Source organism: Dermacentor albipictus, chromosome 2 (genome assembly GCF_038994185.2).
Source record: "Dermacentor albipictus isolate Rhodes 1998 colony chromosome 2, USDA_Dalb.pri_finalv2, whole genome shotgun sequence".
Taxonomy (NCBI): domain Eukaryota; kingdom Metazoa; phylum Arthropoda; class Arachnida; order Ixodida; family Ixodidae; genus Dermacentor; species Dermacentor albipictus.
In genome coordinates this window covers 18,128,430-18,154,415 of record NC_091822.1, presented here as the reverse complement: position 1 = coordinate 18,154,415, position 25,986 = coordinate 18,128,430, and the positions used below count along the sequence as shown (strand labels likewise).

Sequence of the window (25,986 nt, the reverse complement as noted above, 5' to 3'; positions counted from 1 at the left end):
TGATGGTATCGTTTTATCATCGTCATCACATAAGTAACGTCACCCCATTGTCCTTAATTGATGCCGACCCGCAGCTCGTCTCGATTCATCGACGACATTCCTTCTTCGTCGTTTCATCGTAACTATGCCGTCTTCAATCAATCGTAATTATGCACCGTTGCATACCGTCGTCGTCATTTGCGTCTGTGTGAGACAGACAATGCAACCACTGTGAACCGTCGTCGTCTTGCCATCGTGGTCATGCCATCGCCGTCATTTCAACTTTTTCATCCGGTTGCCGCCATGCCAGCGTCGTCACGGCTACGTTGTTCACTCGTCATTATCCCGTTGCCACCACGTTGTCGTCAAGCAATGGGCATGCGCAGGACATGCAATGAGGAGGGAAGATAACCGATGGTCATTAAGGGTTACGGACGGGATTCCAAGGGAAGGGAAGCGTAGCAGGGGGCGGCAGAAAGTTAGGTGGGCGGATGAGATTAAGAAGTTTGCAGGGACGACATGGGAACAATTAGTACATGACCGGGGTTGTTGGAGAAGTATGGGAGAGGCCTTTGCCCTGCAGTGGGCGTAACCAGGCTGATGATGGTGATGTCGTCAAGCGTAGCCATTACACCATTGTAATCATTTAGGAATTGTCATCTCATTGTCCTCATAGCGATGTCGTCATACTGCGTTTTTGTTCCTTCCACGTAAGGCTATTGTCGTCGCTGCTTCGATGTTATACAGTCGTCGTCATGCCTTCATACTGATGGGCGACTTGAGTGTCATAGCAAAGCGGGACTATACCGGAGGACGTACCACACAGCCAAAGAAACGCAAGTCTCACAGTAATCGCTAAAGATGCTAAGCAAACGTCACTAAAGAAATACCGTATCCCACAGCATTGCTCAAATGGCAATCGCATTACCGTCGATAGCCATCGTTAGATGAGTTCTGCAGTAATCTTCTTTAAATAATTTTTGCGTAGTGTCCCAACCGAATGTGACGCATATTTTAGTCGCTTACTCACCACGCCGGGTACCGGCACTGAAACTGCTATGCGTTTTAGAAGTCGAGCGACCAGTGATGATTTGTGACTGTCGATGGCCTCAGAAAGACGCGCAAAGTGCGAGTCACCTACCCCAAGCAACCTTCCATGGTGGCAGAATGGCTACGCAGCCTTCTGTTGCAGAGTACGAAGTCACAGATTGAAGTGTTGGCTGCGGCGGCCTCACGACCGCGGAGACAGAATCAAAAACATGCTCGTGGGTGCTTCTCTAAATCCGCTTCAAAAACGTCAGGTGGTTTAAATTAATACGGATGCACCTGCTACGTCACATGTCCCCTCTGCGTGCTGCTTTGATTCTCTAAGCCCTACAATTTTGAAGAGCCACTCTCGAAAAGACAATCTCTGTCCTTGGTTCACACCTCCATTAGCCCACAATGGGTTTTGGTACGCAGTACCTGGCGCGTGTAGCGTGCAGCATGAGGCTAGCCGAATGGGTAACGTCGGGGTCTCTGAAGACGCGATAGTGTCTGTGGTTGAGAACACCATTTCTGAGGTCCAGTGACACCAACAATCCACTGGGCTATGTTAACCACGGCACCAGGTGCGTGCAGTGCATATGCCGTACATGCACAATATGTAGCAGCGCCTCAAGAAGGAAACTGCAAAGTGTGGCTCTGTGGTCGTTCCCTCGGCGCAACAAAAACAATCGAAAATGGGCCACACGATGAACAAAGGTTAACGTACTGACGCCTGCTTGAAAAATGATGCGACAAACTTTGTTGACTGCCATGTGGCTGCAGTTTACATGATTACACTACCGTGCGCCAAATGCTATATTTGTCAAACGGTGGGGGTTCAAACGATTGCGTGAGGGAACACAGGGCAGCTGTCAGGACATTAGCGGCTGGGGACCATCTGGCTGATGTATGTAGTAGGTGCTCGTGCACCACAAAACTTCAAAACACTCTTGTGCTTAATCGGCTTCATAGCCAAGTGGATAGATAAATATTCGAAGTGTTGTGGGTGAGAGGTGTGTAAGCACCATGTCCCTGGCTCTAAAAGTTTTTTTTCGTATCTGGAAAATAACCTGTTCATCAATTTGTTGCGATAGCTCCTGTGTTAGAGAGGGAAAAGATGAGCGTTGCTTCCTTGCGTCTAGCTCGTGCCATGAATGTTAGGTTTATTCGTAGTAAAAATTCAGCTCAAGTGTAGCACTTCGTTCCGTGTGCTTTTTTCCGCCTTCCGAAGTCTTTTTCGCGCTAGGTAATGATGTCTGGAGATTTATTGCTATTCGCGGAGCTTGTGATCAAAAATTTGTATGACAACTAAAATCAGGTTTCGGCAAGAACTCATGATGTTCTTACAGCGAAGCTGTCTGTGGGTAGAATGCAGGAGTTTATTGCGTCAACGCGAAAAAACTCGACCCTAAAAAGCGAGAGTGAAAGAGACACCAACACAAGCAAACGCATATCGCGTATCATATCACCCGTGGCATCGGAGCTCGGTTTAAAGGCAACCTGTGCCTAAAAGGGTGCTCCATCGCAGCTGTCTCTTTGTGGTAGTGAGTGACGTATTGTGCGCCCGGTGAGCCGACCATGGGGAATCTTGCAGCGAACCTGTATGTGGCGCAGATTCGGAGTTTCGTGGTGTCTGCCAGGATACATTATCATCATCAGCAATGGCTCGAGCGTCATTGTTTTCTTCCTTTGCGCCCCTCGTCGCTACCGCACAAAAGCGCTCATGCTGCTCATGATCTTCTTCCACAGCCGAGGCCGTTATGCGAAAAACTATCAACACCAATGGCTGTTTCGTGTGCAGCGGACTTCACGGCTCTATAGACGGATGGTGTAACTGCTCGCACTTTCATTCTGCCGGTGCAACGGCTAAGCCGCGCGTCGCCAGGACTGCGGAAGAACAACGTCGTGCATATGAAGAGTGATGGAGAGAGCAACGACGCCAGTGTGAACATGGGCGGCGGCCGACGAGCGTGCCCACGAGACGGCGCGTAGGCGACTAGCGAGAACCGGCGAAGCATACCGAGAGCCAGATAATGGCGCGAAGCGGCGTCAAGGGATGAACGTGACTGATTTGAAGGGTATGAGGTTCCATAGAGACTTCTCTGGTCGACATCTCGCCGTTATCTGCAACCTGTGACAGACTTGATAACGGCCGTCGCCGTATAGGGAGGCCGCATTTTCGTGGCTATGATGCCCTTTTTTGGGGGGTATAAGCCATTCGATGTCTCACGTAACGGGCACATTTAATAACACAAGTGATACGGGAGTGTGTGTGCGTACCCATATCGTCACGATGGCCACAAATGGGAACAATAAATATGCTTTACATTCGTTCAAAAATCTCTGCCACATCTGTGTCCGGCGCTAAATATCTTTGCTGGTCATCCACCTGCACAGAGTGGATTGACTCATGAATTTTTTTAAAACTTGAAAAATGTTTAGGCAAATAGGCGTACTGTCCCATCATGCCCATGATGCAGCTGTATCATGTCCATTAGGTGTAGCAAAGGTTTCAATGCTTATTCCACATTCAAATATAGAAGAGGCACGGATAGCTCAGAGTAGAGGAACCAGGGTGCTATAATTTTGCTTAAAATACTCATTACGCATGTATCGGTGAAGTCTTTCTCAGGTCCACAACTGAACTGTCAACAATAGAGAACGCACAACATGGAACAGGACGAATCATTTTCTTATCCCTTAACGTTACACCCATCAGTCTTCTTTCCATAACTCGTTGCGTCGTCCTCAATTTAAGTAGAGCCCTTTACGTAAGCCTCCAGGTTTCTGCCCCGTACGTGCGCACTGGTAAGACAATGCTGTTATACACTTTTCTCTTGAGGGATAATGGCAGCCTGCTGTTCATGAGCTGAGAATGCCTGCCAAACGCATTCAAGCCCATTCTTATTCTGATTATTTCACTCTCATGATCCGGATCCGCGGTTACTGCCTGCCCTAAGTAGATTTATTCCCTTACCACTTCCAGTGCCTTACTACTTATTGTAAACTGCTGTTCTCTTCCGAGACTGTTAAACATTACTTTAGTTTTCTGCAGATTAATTTTTAGACCCACCCTTCGGCTTTGCCTCTCCAGGTCAGTGAGCATGCATTGCAGTTGGTCCCCTGAGTTACTAAGCAAGGCAATATCATCAGCGAATCGCAAGTAACTAAGGTATTCTCCTTTAACTTTTACCCCAAATTCTTCCCAATCCAGGTCTCTGAATACCTCCTGTAAACACGCTGTGAATAACATTGGAGAGATCGTATCTCCCTGCCTGACGACTTTCTTTATTTGGATTTTGTTGCTTTCTTTATGGCGGACTATGGTGGCTGTCGAGCCGCTATAGAGATCTTTCAGTATTTTTACATGCGGCTTGTCTACACCGCGATTCCGTTATGCCCCCATGTCTGCTGAGGCTTCGACTCACTAAAACGCTTTATCGTAATCAATGAATGCTATATATGAGGGTTTGTTGTATTCCGCACATTTCTCTGTGACGTGATTGACACTACGAATATTGTCTATTGTTGAGCAGCCTTTACAGAATCCTGCCTGGTCCTTTGGTTGACAGAAGTCCAATGTGTACCGGATTCTATTTGCGATTGCCTTAGTAAATGCATTATAGGCAACGGACAGAAAGCTGATCGGTCTATAATTTCTCATGTCTTAGGCGTCCCCTTTATTATGGATAATTATTATGTTAGCATTATTCCGAGATTCCGGTACGGTCGAAGTCATGAGGCATTGCGTATACAGGGTGGCCAGTTTTTTTAGAACAATCGGCCAACCATCCTTCAACAGATCTGATGTTAGCTGATCCTCCCCAGCTGCCTTCCGTCATTGCATAGCTCCCAAGGCTTTCTTCACTTCTTGCGGTGTTACTTGTGGGATTTCAAATTCCTCTAGACTATTCTATATTCCATTATCGTCATGGGTGCCACTGGTAATGTACAAATCTCTATAGAACTCCTCAGCCACTTGAACTATCTCATCCATATTGGTAGTGATATTGCCGGCTTTGTCTCTTAACGCATACATCTGATTCTTGCCAATTCCTAGTTTCTGCTTCCCTGCTTTTAGGCTTCCTCCGTTCCTGAGGGCATGTTCAATTCTATCCATATTATACTTCCTTATGTCAGCTGTCTTACGGTTGTTGATTAACTTCGAAAGGTCTGCCAGTTCTATTCTAGCTGTAGGGTTAGGGGATTTCTTACATGGGCATTTCTTGATCAGATCTTTCGTCTCCTGCGATAGCATACTCGTATCCTTGCTAACGAAATTACCACCGACTTCTATTGCACAGTCCTCAACGATGCCTATAAAATTGTCGTTCATTGCCTCAACACTAAGGTCCTCCTCCTGAGTTAAAACCGAATATCAGTTCTTTAGCTCGATCCGAAATTCCTCTATTTTCTATGTTAGCGCCAGCTCATATATCGGCTTCTTGCGTACCAGTTTCTACCGTTCCCTCCTCAAGTCCAGGCTAATTCGTGTTCTTACCATCCTGTGGTCACTGCAGCGCACCTTGCCGAGCACGTGAACATCTTGTATTATGCCAGGGTTAGCGCAGAGTAAAAAGTCTATTTCATTTCTAGTCTCGCCATTCGGGCTCCTCCACGTCCACTTTCGTCTATCCTGCTTGCGGAGAAGTTATTCATTATCTGCATAATATTCCGTTCTGCAAACTCCACTAATAACTATTTCCTGCGACCCGCCGTGGTTGCTCAGTGGCTATGGTGTTGGGCTGCTGAGCACGAGGTCGCGGGATCGAATCCCGGCCACGGCGGCCGCATTTCGATGGGGGCGAAATGCGAAAACACCCGTGTGCTTAGATTTAGGTGCACGTTAAAGAACCCCAGGTGGTCAAAATTTCCGGAGTCCTCCACTACGGCGTGCCTCATAATCAGAAAGTGGTTTTGGCACGTAAAACCCCAAATATTATTATTATTATTTCCTGCTATTCCTAGAACCTATTCCATATTCTCCCGCTGACTTCTTTCCAGTCCGCTTCTTGCCTACCCTGGCATTGAAGTCGCCCATCGGAATAGTGCATTTTGTTTTGACTTTATCCATCGCCAATTCTACGTCTTCATAGATGCTTTGAACGTCCTGGTCATCATGACTGGATGTAGGGGCGTAGGGCTGTACGACCTTCAATTTGTGCGTCTTATGAAGTTTCACAACAAGACCCGCCGCACTCTCGTTAATGCTATAGAATTTATGTATATTACCAGCTATATCTTTATTAATCAGGAATCCGACTCCTAGTTTTCGTCTCTCCGCTAAGCCCTGGTAGCACAGGACGTGCCCGTTTTTTTAGCACTGTATGTGCTTCTTTTGTCCTCCTAACTTCACTGAGCCCTATTATATCCCATATTCTGCCCGCTAATTCCTCTGATAGCACTGCTAGACTCGCCTGACTAGATAACATTCAACAGTTGAACGTTGCCAGGTTCAGATTCCAATATCGGCCTGTCTGGAACCAGGTATTCTTAGCACCCTCTGCTGCGTTGAAGGTGTGACCACTGCCGTGGTCATTTGCTTCGCTGCTGCTGGCCACTGAGGGCCGGGGTTTGATTATTGTATTCATATAGGAGGTTGTGTCCAAGTATTGCACCAGGTTGGCGAATCCTGCTCTGGTGACGGAGTGCGTTACCGGTTCTTGTCACCAGAATGAGGTCGCACTCCCGGCCTGTTTATGTAATTTTATCAACACGCGGGTCTTTTTTTTATCCGGTGTAAAATTGCGCGGCACCGGGATTCGAACCACGGTTCTCTTGCAGGTGAGGCGGATGCTCTACCTCTACGCCACCGCTGCAACATGGCAATACCTTGTGACGAAATTTCCATGTCGCACAGCTGAACTCGAGATTGCAAATCTGACCCCGGCTAAGGCAGGCTTATTGTGATGGAATACGTTGAAAATCCCTGTGTACCGAAAACTGCGCGCACGCTGAGGAAGTCCAGATCATAAAAAAATGTTGCTCCGACCCTGTGGCGTGCTTTATAATCAGCACGTGGCATAAAAAACCACACAATTTGTCTACGAGCTGTTAGTCCGCGACATTTAGATGTCAGCAGACAGCTGCGCAGTCAGTCGCAGTTAGATCACAGTGCAGGCAGAGGCTAAGAAAGTTCCGCATTAAGACCTTCACGCTGATAATATACAAGATAGATCACGAGGTACGAAATGCTAGGATATGAACGAACACGCGGTGTGCTTGAGCATACACCTACTCTGCTCTTCACAGCTCCGTCCCATCATTCACCGAAAGCGACAACACTGAAACATGCATGTTCGGTTAAAACTGACCTATTTTGATCTGTTGACATTCTGCACGACGATGATTTCTCATGTACGATGTCGCTAATACGCGAGCTTTGCGAACAGGCAGTTGGTGCAACAGAAGCGAGCGCTTTCAGTCAGCTCTGATAAGACTGCCGAGAGAACACTGAAGCAAGCGAATTTATAAAGCAGCGGTATAGCAGCACGATGACTGCTATCACGTCACCTCATTTTTCTGCGTCTACCACGTAAAAAAAAATTCTTGGGTTTTACGTGCCAAAACCACTTTCTGATTATGAGGCACGCCGTAGTGGAGGACTCCGGAAATTTCGACCACCTGGGGTTCTTTAACGTGCACCTGAATCTAAGTACACGGGTGTTTTCGCATTTCGCCCCCATAGAAATGCGGCCGCCGTGGCTGGGATTCGATCCCGCGACCTCGTGCTCAGCAGCCTAACACCATAGCCACTGAGCAACCACGGCGGGTGTCTACCACGTGGACTTGTGATGCAAAGCATTCTTGTCGAGTCTAGCACAGTTATTCCTACCACTTGCATCAATGTAATCGCTTTCGTGGGCCAGTTTCAAAGGCAGCGCAGTGCCGCAAATCGGCTTACCTTTGTTCTCGGCTTCTCGACAAAGCACGCCGTAGCTCGTGTCGGTCTGGCCATCTTCGTCTTACCTGTTAATGCGCGGCTTAGACGACAGAGGCCCACAATCGTAATTAATCATTTCACCTTCAGCAACCACTGTGTCATTCATCTTGCACATACCACCAGTTCACAATCACGTTACAAGGGCTGTCACCGTTTCTCCCCAGAAAACTACCGCGATTCGCAAGGTCCTTTCTTCTAATCATGCAAGAGTGCTTTGGAGCCGTTCAGTCTTGACTGAGGTTATGGCTGCAGAACATTTTTCATCACTTGTCTATGTAGAGCCTTGTGAATGTAAGGAGCGTGTCTTTGAAGTCATTTCCCTTGTTAGACACTGCTTCCATCGTTCAGAGCCGCGGTCGCATAGCCAGACCAATCAGATGAGCGCAAATTTGAGCATTATTCGCCATGTCATCACCTGAGGCAAATAGTGATATTGTGTCGCTTCGTTTGATGCTAGGTGGCTCGCGAGGACACGTCGGAAGCCAAAGGCAATTATTGGTGCCTGCACCCTGCGTACAAGGACATGTTCAAGGACGGCAACTACCACCGGCGCCGGCGCATGAACCGGTGCCCGAGGCCCGCAGCCCTGCTCGCCGGGGTGCCGCCGCCGGTGGCCGCCAGGGGGCCCCACCAGCTGCCGGGCGCTTTTGCGCCCGTGCGGCCTTCGCAGCCCGACGCGTTCCTCGGCTACCGCGGGCATCCCCACCACCAGCACGACCTGGGCGTCGCGCAGTCGCAGCTGAGCGCAGAGTACTTTTTCGAGGCCGCACAGAGGGCGACTGGCCTGTGGACTGAGCAGGGGGCCTCCAGTGCCGGCGAACGACATTACTGACTAGTTGCAGGACTCGTGGCCTCAAATGACTCAACTACTTTCGCATATTAGTAAAATACCCTCACGTCTCGTACACAGCGGCGTGAGTCGAGGATCCAATGGTCCGCCTATGTACACTTATCCCGACCTTAGCCAATATTTTGGTCATGTCTGCTGTGGTGATTGATATTGAGAATAGCCGTAAAATAAACTAAAACTCAAACTTCGTCTTTGCTCACTTCCTGAGAAATGCAGATGGGGGAGATAAAGAGACCTAATGTTTAAGAATATATGAGATGTAAACTACATTCTTTTTCCTTCCTAACAAGGCATTATTTTGAGCCAGACAAGACGCATCAATATATCCCCGGTAACAAAACCCTTAACCAAATCATTTGAAAATGCTCAAAATTCTCGTACTTACGCCGATCCCCATGGGAATTCATCTGTTATAGAATTGTGAGAGACCACGTGTAACCGTCTAAATTTATCTCATTCAACGCTCGAGGTTGTGTTCATATAGGAGGTTGTGGCCAAGTACTGCACCAGGGTGGCCAATCCTGCTCTGGTGAGGGAGTGCGTTACCGGTTCTGGTCACCGGGATCAGGCCACACTCCAGGCCTGTTTGTGCAATTTTATCAACACGCGGATTTTTTTTAAATCCGGTGGAAAATTGCAGGCACCGGGATTCGAGCCACGGACCTCTTGCACGCGAGGCGGGTGTTCTACCTCTACGCCACCGCTGCATATACCTCCTATATGAACACAACAATCAAATCCCGGCCCTCAGTCCCCAGCAGCTGCAAAGCAACTGACCACGGCGGCGGTCAGACCTGCAACGCAGCAGAGGGTGCGAAGAATCACTGGCTCCGGACAGGCCACCAATGGAATATGAACCTGGCAACGTTTAACGCTAGAACGTTATCTAGTGAGGCGAGTCTAACAGTGCTATTGGAGGAATTAGAGGGCTGTAAATGGGATATAATAGGGCTCAGTGAAGTTAGGAGGCCAAAAGAAGCATATACAGTGCTAAAAAGTGGGCACGTCCGGTGCTACAGGGGCTTAGCGGAGAGAAGAGAACTAGGAGTCGGATTCCTGATTAATAAGAATATAGCTGGTAACATACAGGAATTCTATAGCATTAACGAGAGGGTGGCCGGTCTTGTTGTGAAACTTAATAAGAGGTACAAAATGAAGATTGTACAAGTCTACGCCCCTACATCCAGTCATGATGACCAGGAAGTCGAAAGCTTTTATGAAGACGTGGAATCGGCGATGGGTAGAGTGAAAACCAAATACACTATACTAATGGGCGACTTTAATGCCAAGGTAGGCCAGAAGCAGGCTGGAGACAAGGCAGTGGGGGAATATGGCATAGGCGCTAGGAATAGCAGGGGAGAGTTATTAGTAGAGTTTGCGGAACAGAATAATATGAGGATCATGAATACCTTCTTCCGCAAGCGGGATAGCCGAAAGTGGACGTGGAGGAGCCCGAACGGAGAGACTAGAAATGAAATAGACATCATACTCTGCGCTAACCCTGGCATCATACAAGATGTGGACGTGCTCGGCAAAGTGCGCTGCAGTCACCACAGGATGGTAAGAACTCGAATTAGCCTAGACCTGAGGAGGGAACGGAAGAAACTAGTACAGAAGAAGCCGATTAATGAGTTAGCGGTAAGAGGGAAAATAGAAGAATTCCAGATCAAGCTACAGAACACGTATTCAGCTTTAACTCAGGAAGAGGACCTTAGTGTTGAAACAATGAACGACAATCTTGTGGGCATCATTAAGGAGTGTGCAATGGAAGTCGGTGGTAACTCCATTAGGCAGGATACCAGCAAACTATCGCAGGAGACGAAAGATCTAATCAAGACACGCCAATGTATGAAAGCCTCTAACCCTACAGCTAAAATAGAACTGGCAGAACTTTCGGAATTAATCAACAAGCGTAAGACAGCTGACATAAGGAAGTATAATATGGATAGAATTGAACGTGCTCTCACGAACGGAGGAAGCCTAAAAACAGTGAAGAAGAAACTAGGAATCGGTAAGAATCAGATGTATGCGTTAAGAGACAAATCCGGCAATATCATTACTAATATGGATGAGATAGTTCAATTGGCTGAGGACTTCTATAGAGATTTATACAGTACCAGTGGCACCCACGACGATAATGGAAGGGAAAATAGTTTCGACGAATTCGAAATCCCAAAGGTAACGCCGGAAGAAGTAAAGAAAGCCTTGGTAGATATGCAAATGGGGAAGGCAGCTGGGGAGGATCAGGTAACAGATGATTTGTTGATGGATGGTGGACAGATTGTTCTAGAGAAACTGGCCACCCTGTATACGCAATGCCTCATGACCTCGAGCGTACCGGAATCTTGGAAGAACGCTAACGTAATCCTAATTCATAAGAAAGGAGACGGCAAAGACTTGAAAAATAATAGACCGATCAGCTTACTGTACGTTGCCTACAAACAATTTACTAAGGTAATCGCCAATAGAATCAGGAACACCTTAGACTTCTGTCAAGCAAAAGACCAGGCAGGATTCCGTAAAGGCTACTCAACAATAGATCATATTCACACTATCAATCAGGTGATAGAGAAATCTGTGGAATATAACCAACCCTTATATATAGCTTTCATTGATTACGAGAAAGCGTTTGATTCTGTCGAAACCTCAGCAGTCATGGAGGCATTACTGAATCAGGGTGTAGACGAGCCGTATGTAAAAATACTGAAAGATATCTATAGCGGCTCCAAAGCCACCGTAGTCCTCCATAAAGCAAGCAACAAAATCCCAATAAAGAAAGGTGTCAGGCAGGGAGATACGATCTCTCCAATGCTATTCACAGCATGTTTACAGGAGGTATTCAGAGACCTCGATTGGGAAGAATCGGGTATGAAGGTTAATGTAGAATCCCTTAGTAACTTGCGATTCGCTAATGATATTGCCTTGTTCATTAGCAGGGGATCAGGGGATCGATTGCAATGCATGCTCACTGACCTGGAGAGGCAAAGCAGAAGAGTGGGTCTAAAAATTAATCTGCAGAAAACTAAAGTAATGTTTAACAGTCTCGGAAGAGAACAGCAATTCACAATAGGCAGCGAGGTGCTGGAAGTCGTAAGGGAATACACCTACTTTGGGCAGGTAGTGACGGCGGATCCGGATCATGAGACGGAAATAATCAGGAGGATGAGAATGGGCTGGGGTGCGTTTGGCAGGCATTGTCAGATCATGAACAGCAGGTTACCATTATCCCTCAAGAGAAAAGTATATAATAGCTGCGTCTTACCAGTACTCACCTACGGGCCAGAAACCTGGAGGCTTACGAAAAGAGTTTACTCAAATTAAGGACAACGCAATGAGCTATGGAAGGAATAATGATAGGTGTAACGTTAAGGGATAAGAAAAGAGCAGATTGGGTGAGGGAACAAACGAGAGTTATTGACATCTTGGTTGAAATCAAGAAAAAGAAATGGGCATGGGCAGGACATCTAATGAGGAGGGAAGATAACCGATGGTCATTAAGGGTTACGGACTGGATCCCAAGGGAAGGGAAGCGTAGCAGGGGGCGGCAGAAAGTTAGGTGGGCGGGTGAGATTAAGAAGTTTGCAGGGACGGCGTGGCCACAATTAGTACATGACCAGGGTTGTTGGAGAAATATGGGAGAGGCCTTTGCCCTGCAGTGGGCGGAACCAGGCTGATGATGATGATGATGATGAATGCTCGACTACAGAGTGGTCTGAAAAACAGCGTAAACAACCTGAAGTAGACACCATGCGTCTTCCAATTAGTCTCTCATGCTGCACGTACATCCTTTCGCGAGTGCCATCTGTGATGGGAAGAATTGTCCGCACATATGTTGGCCTTGTCTGTAAGAAAAAAGACAAGAACGATGCATATGCATTACTTTGCAAACATTGCTTCTTATGCATCACTATACATGCCTAAGCGTTGAAGCATTTTAGTTATTCTCTGTACAGCGTCTATCACGTAACTTGAGCACAATTTTGAAAATATGCAAATGCCACTTAGCCGGACCGAGCCAAGATAATGTCGTTTTCCGTGGTTTGGAGATACTGAGATTGGTTTTTGCATTCCGTCAAATTAATAATTACTTTTGTTTGTTAATAAACTTCTCATTTACTTATGTATTTACTTATTTATTGAGTACGCTAAGGGCCTGTTAGGGCATTACATAGGGGGGGGGGGGATGAAAAAGTTCAAGCGTAAGTGGAATGTGTTCAATGCACATATATGAAGGCATTCGGAAACATAAAAAATGATCGAAACATCGAGCAGAAACAAACAAAATAAAAAAAGGGAAAGAAAAGACAAACGGAGTTTATACAATATCTGGTAGCGTGAAAAACGCATAAGAATCTAAAATGCCATGTAGACAACCAGTACCCATCAGAACACGAGTTTAAGGATACAATCGAATGATGATTTAGGTAAACAACTTACACAGGTTCATGTCAGATGAAACGGAAGGAATTTTATACAGTGCCAAGCACAAGAAAACATTATTTAAGTAAATATTTAAGCAAATGTGGATTCAGACAAGTTAGTAGACTCTAAAAAGGTTAGCAGTGCCGCATGAAAAGATGATGATTCCGTAAGCGAGACAACGTCTGAAGGTAGTGAGTTCCATTCGGCAATAGATAAAACTAGGTGCGAATTTTGATAAGCGTTAGTCCTGGCAAATTTAGGTTTTACTTTATGAACATGGTCAGTGCGGGTCGAGATGTGGGGAGCGGGAAGAATATGGGCTCGAGCGAATGCAGTTTTGCTGTGGTAAAGGTTATGGAAAAAGGACAACCGTGATAATTCCCTGCGCATGTCAAGTGAGGGGAGAATAAGTAATTTCTTTCAGGCGGACACCCTTTGATATCAAGAGCATGGAGTTAAAATGAACCACGCAGCTTTATTTTAAAATGATTCGAGCAGCTTCGTGATATTATAGTGCTGGGGGTGCCAAATAACGAACGCATATTCTAAAGAGGGCCTGATAAGAGAACTGTATGTGCGAAATCTGGTGTCTGTGTTCGCAAGGTGTAAATGCCGTTTTAGGTAACCAAGCTTTTGTATGCCTTTGTGGTGATGTGTTCAATGTGATGTTCCAGCTTAAATTGGAGGTAAAAAAGACACCCAAGAACTTGACTGAAGATACTGAGTCAACAGTTATACCGCGCATTGTATACTGCTCAGAGGTATGTCGAGTTATCGACCCAAATTTTGCGTATTTATTTTGGCTATTTTAATTTCCATCTGCCATGTGCCACACCACTCAGTTTGTTTTGTTAAATCAGACTGCAGCCCAGAGATGTCGCCAGGGCAGCTTATTTCATTATGCAAGACGCAGTCATCTGCGAACAGATGTATTTGTGAAGTAATAATAGTTGTGATGTCATTGGTGTATAATAAAGATAGCATTGGACCAAGCACTCATCCTTAAGGAACTCCCTAGCTGACGTGAGTGCGGTTAGAAAAGCAGTTCTTTAGACTGATGACTAGAAATCTGTTCGTTAGGAACTCCTCAATAAATCACGTCGTGTTTTAGTGAAGCTGTAGGTTTCTAACTTTCAATTTTAGTCGACTGTGAGGTACCCACTTGAAAGCTTTAGAAAAATCAATAAAGATGGCGTCTGTACTAATCATCATCATCAGCATGGTTGCGCCCACTTCAGGGCAAATGCCTCTCCCATACTTATCCAACAACTCCGGTCAGGTACTAATTGTGGCCATGTCTTCCCTGCAAACTTCTTAATCTCATCCGCCCACCTAACTTTCTGCCGCCCCCTGCTACGCTTCCCTTCCCTGGGAATCCAGTCCGTAACCCTTAATGACCATCGGTTAACTTCCGTCCTCATTACATGTCCTGCCCATGCCCATTTCGTTTTCTTGGTTTCAACTAAGATGTCATTAACTCGCATTTGTTCCCTCACCCAATCTGCTCTTTTCTTATCCCTTAACGTTACACCCATCATTCTTCTTTCCATAGCTCGTTGCCTCGTCCTCAATTCAAGTAGAACCCTTTTCGTAAGCCTCCAGGTTTCTGTCCCGTACGTGAGCACTGGTAAAACAATGCTGTTATACACTTTTCTCTTGAGGGATAATGGCAACCTGCTGTTCATGATCTGAGAATGCCTGCCAAACACACCCCAGCCCATTCTTATTCTTCTGATTATTTCCGTCTCATGATCCGGATCCGCCGTAACTTCCTGCCCTAAGTAGATGTATCCCCTTACCACTTCCAGTGCCTCGCTACACATTGTAAATTGCTGCTCTCTTCCGAGACTGTTAAACATTACTTTAGTTTTATGCAGACTAATTTCTAGACCCACTCTTCTGCTTTGTCTGTCCAGGTCAGTGAGCATGCATTGCAATCGATCCCCTGATCCCCTGCTAATGAACAAGGCAATATCATTAGCGAATCGCAAGTTACTAGGGGATTCTACATTAACCTTCATACCCGATTCTTCCCAATCGAGGTCTCTGAATACCTCCTCTAAATACGCTGTACTAATCAATTTGTGTTAAATGTCGAAAAAAAATTTCAGAGCACCATAAGAAAATCCCGATATAGCTTTCTGTTGCTCAATACGTGCCACATAAATGTGTCTTTCCGAGCGGGAAATAAGCCCACGAATGCGAGCAAAATTGCAGCGCGATTAGCCCTACTAGGTATTTTGCGTGTATTTGCGGGCTTCTTTCACGCTCAGGAAACCACTGCTGCGTGGCATGTATTAAGAAACAGAAAGCTGTATTGGGAGTTTCTTATGCTGCTCTGTAATTTTTTCATTGACCCTTTCAATACAGATACAATAATTGAAAAGTTCATTCAATAGTTATGACTAATTATCTAATTAGGCGGAATCCTGAAACGTAATCTGATTATCTTCCAAGGGCGGCAAAGAACATTATCTTGGCTCGGTCCAGTTATGTGGCATATGCATATTTTTAATGTTTGGTTCAAGTTAGGTGAAACACCCTGCATTTGAGGTACAGAACCTTTAAAAATTGCAGATGGCCGACAGCGGAATGATACACTTTGAGCTGGATTACTCGAAGCAGCAGACATTACTCGCACGAAAAATGTAAGTGCACATTGGATTTATTAGCAAGATTAATAAATTACCCGGGTTGCAATTCGTGCATTGCAATAGGTGCCGTAAAGTTAATAATTAAGAAGTTGACAAGCGAATTTTGGTAATTGGACTATGCATTTCAATTTATTTAATTATTTATTTATTTATACATACTGCAGCCCCTAGTGGGGCAATAGCAGGAGTGGATAATACACTATAATACAAGAAAGAAATACAATAGGCAACAAACAAGATAGTTTAAGTGCAATTATAAGGGAGCACAGACAAGAATTCATTTAATTGGAGACAACGGTTGGTTCCTGGTAGCGAATTCCATGTTTCAATTGTTTTAGGGAAAAAGCTATGGTTAAAAGTATTAGTGCGTGCAAAAAATGGTGTAATGTTAAGCGCGTGATGTTTCCTACTTGAAGATATTTTTGCAAAGGTGATATCTTCACCTCTGAAGGTGATATATTCACTTTGAAGAGCATATTCTTACGACATTCGCCAAGACAATCACCGACCGTTTCATAGCAATTGAACAGAGGTGCCAGAAATTAAATACGACAGTACAGAATTTGGCGACGCAAATGGCTAACTTTCAGCAAACATGGATAGGACATCAACCACTGCAACCACAACAGCAGTGAAAGGCCTCCTGGTCTGGCATTGGAATTGCAATGATTTTGCTGGGAAAAAGGCTGCAATTCAGCAACACTTAAAATAAGTATCAAGAAAGCCAGATATCATCATGTTGCAAGAGACCCTTATTGAGGAAGTCAAGCTCTCAGGTTACCGGTCCCACGGCAGCCCGCCAAGCCTCCGGGCGGCGGACGGCAGTAACGGCAGGGGAGCTTGCACCTTGGTGAGGAAAGGCATCACGTACGTCGAGCACGCGTTGTTGAACAAAAGCACAATCGAGCACACGATGGTAGAGGCGGTTACCGGGAAAAAGCAGAAGGAAAGCACTTTTCTGATAAACGTGTACAGCAGCCCGTCACACGGAAAGCAGAAATTCAAAGCACTGTTACACAAAGCATGCAACGTCGCGGGGCCGGACGGCAGGCTGGTAATCTGCGGGGACTTTAACGCGCCGAATCAAGCCTGGGGTTACCCCAAAACATTGGCAAAGGGCGGGGACTTAACGCAAGATGCTACCGACTTGGGACTAAATCTAATCACAGACCCAGCATACACCACAAGAATCGGCAACTCGGTCACCCGAGACACAACGCCCGACCTCACTTTCGTTAGTGGTAACGGCTGCGGTATGGCGTAATTTCAATGGCGGAGCACGGGCCACGAATTGGGCAGTGACCATTACATTGTGGAGGTCACTGTCCCGCTCGGTGGTAACGACGAAGTCGGCAGAAGCTTTCGGAAACACAGATTTACTGATTGGGACGCGTTTCGAGGATTGTTACCTGAGGAGCAGACCGAAATGGCAGACATTGAGTAGTGGTCCAGCGAGATTGTAAACGAGGTAGAAAAGGCCACCAAGGAAGTCGAGACGGACAAGCGTTTACACAGGGTCGACAGCCGCCTGGCCCACCTCATCGCAGCCAAGCAGTCCATCCTGTCAAGGTGAAAGACGCAGCGGACAAACAAAAAGCTACGCGAGGAGGTCGCCGAACTCAACCGCGATATCGAGTCCCACAGCAGAGTGCAATGCACTCAGCAATGGAATGAGGTTTGTAACGCAGCGGACGGCCAGATGCACTGCGGCAAGACGTGGAGTATGCTGAGGCATCTTTTGGATGCGACCACGACCAAGTCTCTCCAGCACCACAACCTGGCCAAGATCATCCAGAGGGCGCTGACCGAGCACGGGGAAGACGAAGTGAAGAAATGCCTCGACGACAAGTACCTGCCGGTCACTCCCGCAGAAACGCACCCGGACTACCTAGGCGAAGCAAAGGAGTGGCTCGATCGAGACATTGAAGTATGGGAAGTAAGGGTTGCCCTGCATAATCTCAACAGTAACTCCGCCGCTGGTCCCGACCGCGTTACGAACAGAGCGCTAAAAAATCTTAACGATACGGCCATCGAAAACCTCACGGCATACTTCAACACTTGTTGGCGAGCCGGGTCACTACCCTGGCAGTGGAAAGCAGCCAAGACAAATCTTTATTCCCAAGCCGGGCAAGCCACCCAACATTGAGAACCTCCGGCCGATCTCGCTTACGTCCTGTGTGGGCAAAGCGTTGGAGCCAGTACTCATGAATAGGTGGCAGAGTTACCTAGAAGATTCTTCGGGGCTCTACCCAAACACCCTCATCGGGTTCCGAAACAAGCTCGGAACTCAGGACGCCATGATACAACTGAAAAATGAAATCCTCGATGACACTACCAACACGAAGGACAAGCGAGCCATCTTGGGTTTGGACCTGCAGAGCGCTTTTGACAAAGTGAGACACTCTGCGATCCTGGCCCAGGTGCCACGGCTAAACATGGGCAAGAGAACATAGGCATTTTTGACAGAGCGGACTAGCGAAATCATCGCCGGCGACCTGCGGCTCCAAAAGAAGAAGCTCGGCAGTGTCGGGACCCCCCAGGGCTCGGTCATCTCGCCATTACTTTTCAACCTTGTAATCATAGGGGTGGCTGAGCGCCTCTCGCAAGTCGCGCGGGTCCGACACACCATCTATGCCGACGACATAACGCTCTGCGTCCCAGGAGGAAGTGACGGACACATCGAAAGTACATTGCAAGAGGCGGTTGACGCTATCGAGGAGCAGCTGAACGGGTCTGGGCTCGTCTGCTCCCCAAGTCTGAGCTGTTGGTGATTCCTCTGAAAAGAGCAACTAGGAAGACGAAAGGCAACGAACCTGCGAGAGAGCAAGAGACAATAAAGATCAACACGAGCGGCGGTCACACGATCCTGGTTGTCGAGAAGATACGAGTGCTGGGGATTCTGATTGAGCGCAAACGAGTCAACGTTGAGACGGTCAGCCGTCTAGCGGCCAAAGTCACTACGGCCATCCGCCTCATCAAGAGGGTGTTACACAGAACAGCAGGCATGAAGGAAGAATGCCTCACCCGGCTAGTGGAATCCTTCGCTATAAGCCACATTACATACGTTGCTGCTTTCCACAACTGGAGGCAGTGCGAGGGAAATAAGATTGATGCGCTCATACGCAAAGCATACAAGGCTGCACTCGGACTTCTCGACTGCACAAGCACCGACAAGTTCCTGGCCCTGGGAGTGCATAACACCCTGGAGGAAATCACCGAGGCGCAGAGGACCGCTCAGCTCGCGCGGCTATCGGAAACAAGAACGGGCAGACAAGTGCTGCGTGACCTAGGCCTGGGGCCAAAGGAAAGGGGACCCGAAGATACAGAAGTGCCTGTACCGGACGCAATTAGCAGACGGCTACGGGTATGTCCGGTACCAAGAAACATGAACCCTGAGTTCCACAAAGAGCGGCGGGTGGCGAGGGCCAAGGCGCTCATCGATCTCCCCGCCAAAGACAGGGGTGCCGTATTTGTGGACGCGGCAGTGTATCCACATGACAGAAAGGCATTCGCCGCTGCAGTCGTCGGGGCATCGACAGGCGCAAGGAGAACAGCGGCGAGTGTGCGGACTCGAGGGGCGCATCCAGCCGAGGAGGTGGCCATTGCCCTGGCCATTGCCGACCCCGAGTGCACGACTGTGCTCTGTGATTCTAGGACGGCAGTGCGAAATTACGCCAGAACAAGTGTGTGTAGTGAAGCCGCACGTGTGTTGCGTGCGGTCGATCTCGCGAGTGAAAGTCGGTGTGTCGTGATAAAGTGGTTCCCGGCCCACATGGGCAGTGATGTGTCGGATCGCGGCAACGCTAACCACAACGAGACGGCGATCGCGGCGGCGCGAGGACTAAACAACCATGCCGCTGCTACTGCGGTCGACCCGTCGTGGTGGTGGGAAGCAAAAGACAAAATGACTTCCTACAACGAGATTGTGAAGTGGTACAGACTAGAGCGAATGACTATGCCACCACCTCATCCGGGATTGACCCGTAAGGAAGGGGTTCTATATCGACAACTTCTAACGGGGTCGTTATTCAACCCGGTGCTGATGAGGCACGTGTGTCCATGTGTTTATATAAGCGACCTGTGTTGCGTGTGCCAAAAGGAAAGAGCCACTGCAGCTCACATCCTTTGGGACTGTGCTAAAAATCCGCACGAAGCTGCAACGACAGTAACGATCGCGCCGCGGCTCGAGGCTGCAACAAGGTGCTATGATCAGGATGTCCAAGCCCAGGCCATCCAGCAGGTCTCGGCGGCCCTCGCAAGACTACGATCGAGCGAAACCGGAGGGAGGCTGCCACCCCAAAAGAGGGGCAGGCGTGGTCCACCAAAGGAAGTAGTGCAGCCGCGGCCAAAGTAGAGGCGCCACACGCCGCGAAGACGTCACGGCCGGGTCCCGGTGACGCCTCCCTGATAGGGGAAGGCTGACCGCTCTGCAGGCATCCATAACAAAGTTTCTTCACTCACTCACTGGAGAGGCGACAAGATGAATGAATAATGGCAAGAAAAAATTTTAAGGAGTTAACGTGTCGCTGTTCGGCGAGAGATGTTAGGTTGAATGCAGACATGACTGACGATGGCGAGAACTGGTGGTCATAACGTCGGTAGACAAACCTAATGGCTTTCCTTTGGATGGCCTCAACTCTGTCTATTTCGTACTGCTTGTAGGGATTCCAAACGATGCTACCATACTCAAGTATAGGGCGAACAATAGTTTTATATAACAGTAATTTAGTGTGGCGCGGAGAATTAGACAGAGTACGACATAAATAACCGAGTTTTTGTAGAGCTTAAGTCGTAATGGAATCAATATGCTTTGACCAGGGCATGTTAGTGGTGAACGTGAGACCAAGACATTTATATTCAGAAATGCGTTGAATGAAATTATCAATAAAGTCGTAGGTGAAAAGGAACGGGCTAGCTTTATCAGAGAAGGACATCACGACAGCCTTACGGAATTTGATATTCATTTGCCATGTTTCACACCATTTGGAAAATCTGACGAATGATTCAGTAAGGCGAACATGCTCAAAGGGAGACGAAATGATGTCATACAATACGCAGTCATCTGCATACATTCGGATTTTAGATATCTTGCGTGGTAAATCATTAGTATATAGTAAGAAAAGTAGAGGACCGAGTACCGATCCTTGAGGGAAGCCTGATGACACATCCACCACCGAGGAATTGATCGAGTTAAAGCGTACGAATTAAGAGCGGTGAGACAAAAAACTATCCAGTTCACTAATTGAAGGTTGTTAAGAATGGTATTTAGTTTGGACAGTAGTTTTAAGTGAAGTACGGTATCGAAAGCTTTGAAAAAATGTATGAATATAGCGCCAATTTGAAATCCCTTATCTAGCCTAGAAGCTATGTCATGCGTGAACTCGACAAGTTGTGTTATGGTGCTAAAACCGCGTCTGAATCCATACTGTCGATTAGAGCGAATGTTATTGGATTCAAGGCATTCCATAACGTGCTTGTATATTATATGCTCTAGTATTTTGCATGAATATGGTGTTAAAGATATTGGCCGGTAGTTAGAAAGATGCTGCTTAATTCCTGACTTGTGTAACGAAGCACCTTAGCCGTCTTCCATGATGAAGGTACTATGCCGGAAGTTAGTGATTTATTGAAGATAAGAGTAAGGTATCGTGAAGTCTATAAGGCATACCGAACAAGAAACAAATTCGGGATTCCATCAGGCCCTACACTTTTCTTTGTATCAGGATTTAGTATGAGGTTTAAGACGCCATCTGCGCTACTTAAAATATCATTAATGGGGCAAGTTGCATCAATGTTTCGAAAAGGAGGAACAATATGATTATCGCAAGTAAAAACGGACTTAAAGTATGCGTTGAAGGCGTTGGAGATTAATAATGAATCACTAGTCATTTCATTGTGCCCACATAATGATGTACAAGAGCTGTCACGAGGAAAATGGATCCCCAGAACTTATGCGGGTTACTTGTCAACAGAAGCGGTAGCTACACGCTATAAAAGGAATCTTTAGCTGATTTGGTTTTTGTACAAAGGTCCTTCTTCGCCTTAGCAACCCTAGCAGTGTGTATGGGGTTATGGGAGTCCTTCAATTGCCTAAGCCTGCGAACACGACGTGAAAGATGTAGTATATCCCTGTTCATCCAAGGGATTTTAGTATTTTTTATTTTTGTTTTTAGGAGAATGAAGTGTTCAATACATGACAAGACAATATTTTCAAAATGTGTCACGAGAACATTGACGTCACTTGTTATACTGAGTGTTTCAAAGGTGTCGAAGGCATCTAGAATAGAGGTGTCGTCAGCGTGATTGAAGTCGAGAAATGTAGCAAGGACGAAGGATGCTTTAGGAACAATGCATGGAAGGAAAACAAAAACAGCTTTACGATCAGAAATGCCTTGTACCACTTCATAAGTGTAATCATTCGCTGCGAGGTTCGAGCTAAGGAAGACCAAATCCAAAAGAACATTCTGCCTGGTAGGCTCGCAAACGATACGAGTAAGCCCGAAATTCAGGCTAAAATTTAGAAGTTCTTTATCGAAAGTGCCATCATGACCGCACGTCGATAGATAGGGCCAATGAATGCCGGGTGCGTTGAAATCACCCAGACAGATAAAGTTGGAAGGGCCTAGGTTGTGCATGTGCACTAACGTTTCGATTGCTTGAAGCGAGTCCACCGTTGTTCCCGGGGGGCGATAGAAAGCGCCGATTACAAAATGAATTTTTTTCCAAGTAAAGTTTGCGCCAGGCTGACTCCTTACCTAAAGGAGCTGGAAGAACGGAAAATCTAAGATCAGACCGCAGCAAAAGGGCGACGCCACCCCCTTTGCTGTTCTGTGTGTCCGTCCGAGTTGCGATATAGTCCGATGGAGTGAATTCCGAGTCAAAAATCCCATTGTGTAGCCACGTTTCCGTGATAGCAACAACGTGAGGACAGTGCGAGTGAATAAGAGATAAGACGGCAGGAAATTTATAGGCGATACTTCGTGCATTAAGATTGAGTAAACGAAGGCAATCAAGTGATGTGGAAGCTGGTCAAAGATGCGATGGTGGCGATATAGTATAGCTGCTGGTATCGGCACAGTTGTTAACAAAAGGCACAGATGAGGAGCGAAAAGAATTACTGGAAGATTTCACCATTGAGTTAGACGCGTGATCCCAGTAATAGCGAATCTTGTTAATAAAGACATGATCTTAGCACATTTTTACAACAACACCTTTGTCGCGAAATGAACCGGAGGCATCCCAGAGTTTTTTGCGAACAGATCTCACATTTGAAGACAGGTCATCGGTGAACCGCAGATCGGAATTTACAAGTTTAGGGGCATTTTTGAAGATCAGAAGCTCTTCCTGGACACTTAAGATCTTCATTATTAACGGGCGCCGGTGGCCTTCCCGAGGCCGACCAATCCGGTGACATTGTTCAATGGACGGACACTGCATCAGCAGTGTCTCAGAAAATAGCCGTGAAACATTAGCTAATCATGTTTCGTGAGTTTCGCCAGTTGGTTCATCAAGAACGTGTAGATATATATTGTTGCGACGGGACCTGTTTTCTAGTTCATCATTCTTGGAAAGTAGCCATGTCACAGTTGTCGAAAGCGACGCCAACTCTGCTTGTAGTTTGGTGCACAGGTCATTGACCGCAAGGGCGTTACCCACTGTGGTCATGCGATTTTCTAAGTTCTCAAGAAGTGAAGAAACAGCTTTGAAGTTGTTTTGACTGCGACATGCTTCCGATTCACCATTCTGCGTGGCAAGCCTGTTCACTGTGGCTGTTAATGCCAGAATTTTTTTTTGCACGTCATCAGGCAAAGCGCCAGAGGCCGAGAATGAAGATTCAAGTGTAGCTAGACGGCTTTCAAAGGCCTTGGAACGGAAGTCAACGGAAGCTTTAAGATTAGCAATATCTTGGGCAATTCGGTTCTGGCCAGCGGGGAGCTAAGCAAACATATCACCAACGTTGTGAGTGTCAGCAACCGCTGCTGGTGACCTATCGAAGGTAGGGGTGCTTCCAGACTGCGAGTTTAGCTCCGTGTTGGCTTGAGGGTTCCTTCTAGGAGGCCCCGGGTTCGTCTCAACATCACCACTCAACAAAAGGCGACTAACAAGATGCACAAGCTCTTTCGAAATATAGGCAAAACACGAACTGCAGCATCATGGGCAAGGCAGCAGCAATAAAAAGGGGTCGTCAGATCGAATGCAGTAAGTATTATAAAAGTGACATACCTGCACAAAGAGCGAAAGTCGTCTAAGCAGGGTTGCGGCGTTGCTGTTACCTTGCCCACTGAAGAAAGCGGCCAGCGGTGCTGCTCTTATAGTCGCAGGTACTGACGTCACACCGCTGGATTCCAGTAGGATTGGACAGTCCGTGACTAAGTAGTCGAACGGAGATAAGTTGAAATCGGCGGGGCTCAGGGCAAGGCTTTCTTCACCAAAGAAGACAGGGCAGGCCAGCCACCGGCAAGATGAATGCTGTATCCGTTGTTCCGCAATCGACAGCGCATCCTGGACGGCAGGAGGGGGTCCCACAGTAGCAAGGAACCCGAAGAGAAATCGCACAAAGAGCAGAAGTCGTCTAAGCATGGTTGCGGCGTTGCGGTCACCTTGCCAATTTCTTTTGCAAATCATGTCAGCCTCTTTAAGTAACCCAGGGTATTGACTGCAAATAAGCTATTTGTGTCAGGCGATTCTAAATAAATTCTTCATGGTCTAAAAAAACCACACCCAGCGTGCCACGTCCATCAGGCTGTATAGATCATGATACATAGCAAATTTGTGATAATTTGAATATGTTTTACTTATGTTGTGAACTGCATCGTTATTTCTGACAGATTTTTGTGTGTTTAGACTCAGTGTTATACAAATGTGCAGGTAAATATACGTTTAGCGATTACCGAACAATTTTAGTTCTGCGAATACCTTCTGAGGGGATTGAGGAACATATTATATATAAGGTTGGCTAAGTTTTTCAAACAACTCAGCATCATAACGTCGTCACACTACGACTTTGAGTGTGGTGTATCAACGGAAAGTGCTTCGCTATACCCAAAGCAATTATTCTTCCAGAACACAGAATCAAGAAAGCCTATGCTACGAATTTCGTTAGATTACTGGAAGGCAGTGGAGCGAACTAACCATATTAGTCCGTCAAAAAAGCAGTATTGTTACGTTATCCGCGTTGTATTTCTAACTGTTTTAAAAAGTGAGTTATCACACGATTTGTCTAAAGGTACTAAATCTTATACATAGTAAGGTATCGAACGAACTGTCTAAAGCTACGTCGGACATAGGAACGAGTACTCCAGTTTGCAATATCAGAGATATATGGCGGATCTGCAAAGAGAATGCTCTTTGGCAACCGAGTTCCAAGAAACTTGGCACTAGCTTCAGAATAATAATCATCATCATCAGCCTGGTTACGCCCACTGCAGGGCAAAGGCCTCTCCCACACTTCAACTACCCCGCTCATGCACTAATTGCGGCCATGTCGTCTCTGCAAACTTCTTCATCCCATCCGCCCACCTAACTTTCTGCCACCCCCTGCTATGCTTCCCTTCCCTTAGAATCCAGTCCGTAATCCTTAATGACCATCGGTTATCTTCCCTCCTCATTACATGTCCTGCCCGTGCCCATTTATTGTGCTCGATTTCAACTAAGATGTAATTTACCCGCGTTTGTTGCCTCACCCAATCTGCTCTTTTCTTATTCCATAACGTTACACCCAACATTCTTCTTTCCATAGCTCGTTGCGTCGTCCTCAATTTCAGCAGAACCCTTTTCGTAAGCCTCCAGGTTTCTGCCCCATATGTGAGTACTGGTAACACACAGCTGTTATACACTTTCTTTTTGAGGGATAGTGGCAACCTGCTGTTCACGATTTGAGAATGCCTGAGAAACGAACCCCAGCCTATTCATACTCTTCTGATTATTTCAGTCTCATGAGCGGGATCCGCGGACGCTACCTACCCTAAGTAGATGTATTCCCTTACCACTTCCAGCGCCTCGCTACCTATCGTAAACTGCCATTCTTTTCCGAGACTGTTCAACATTACTTTGTTTTTCTGCAGATTAATTTTTAGACCCACCCTTCTGCTTTGCCTCTCCAGGTCAGTGAG

The 25,986-nt window shown here is 46.7% G+C and overlaps 1 protein-coding gene and 1 long non-coding RNA gene across 3 annotated transcripts in view; one reads left to right on the top strand and one right to left on the bottom strand.

Moving 5' to 3' along the window:
• LOC135918449 (forkhead box protein L3-like) overlaps positions 1-8,986 on the top strand; it is a 46,456-nt gene extending 37,470 nt beyond the window's left edge. For both annotated transcript variants that reach the window (XM_065452089.2, XM_065452088.2), the window contains one exon: positions 8,406-8,986. In XM_065452089.2, the coding sequence (XP_065308161.1) occupies positions 8,406-8,780 (375 nt within the window). In that variant the 3' untranslated portion in view covers positions 8,781-8,986. The remainder of the gene's footprint in view (positions 1-8,405) is intronic.
• Positions 1-25,261, bottom strand: part of LOC135918450 (uncharacterized) — a 36,959-nt gene extending 11,698 nt beyond the window's left edge. Inside the window, exons 1-2 of the long non-coding RNA XR_010569654.2 lie at positions 24,098-25,261; positions 12,532-12,640 (exon numbers count right to left, since the gene is read on the bottom strand). This is a non-coding gene — a long non-coding RNA (uncharacterized lncRNA). The remainder of the gene's footprint in view (positions 1-12,531; positions 12,641-24,097) is intronic.
• Between the last annotated feature and the right edge of the window lie 725 nt (positions 25,262-25,986).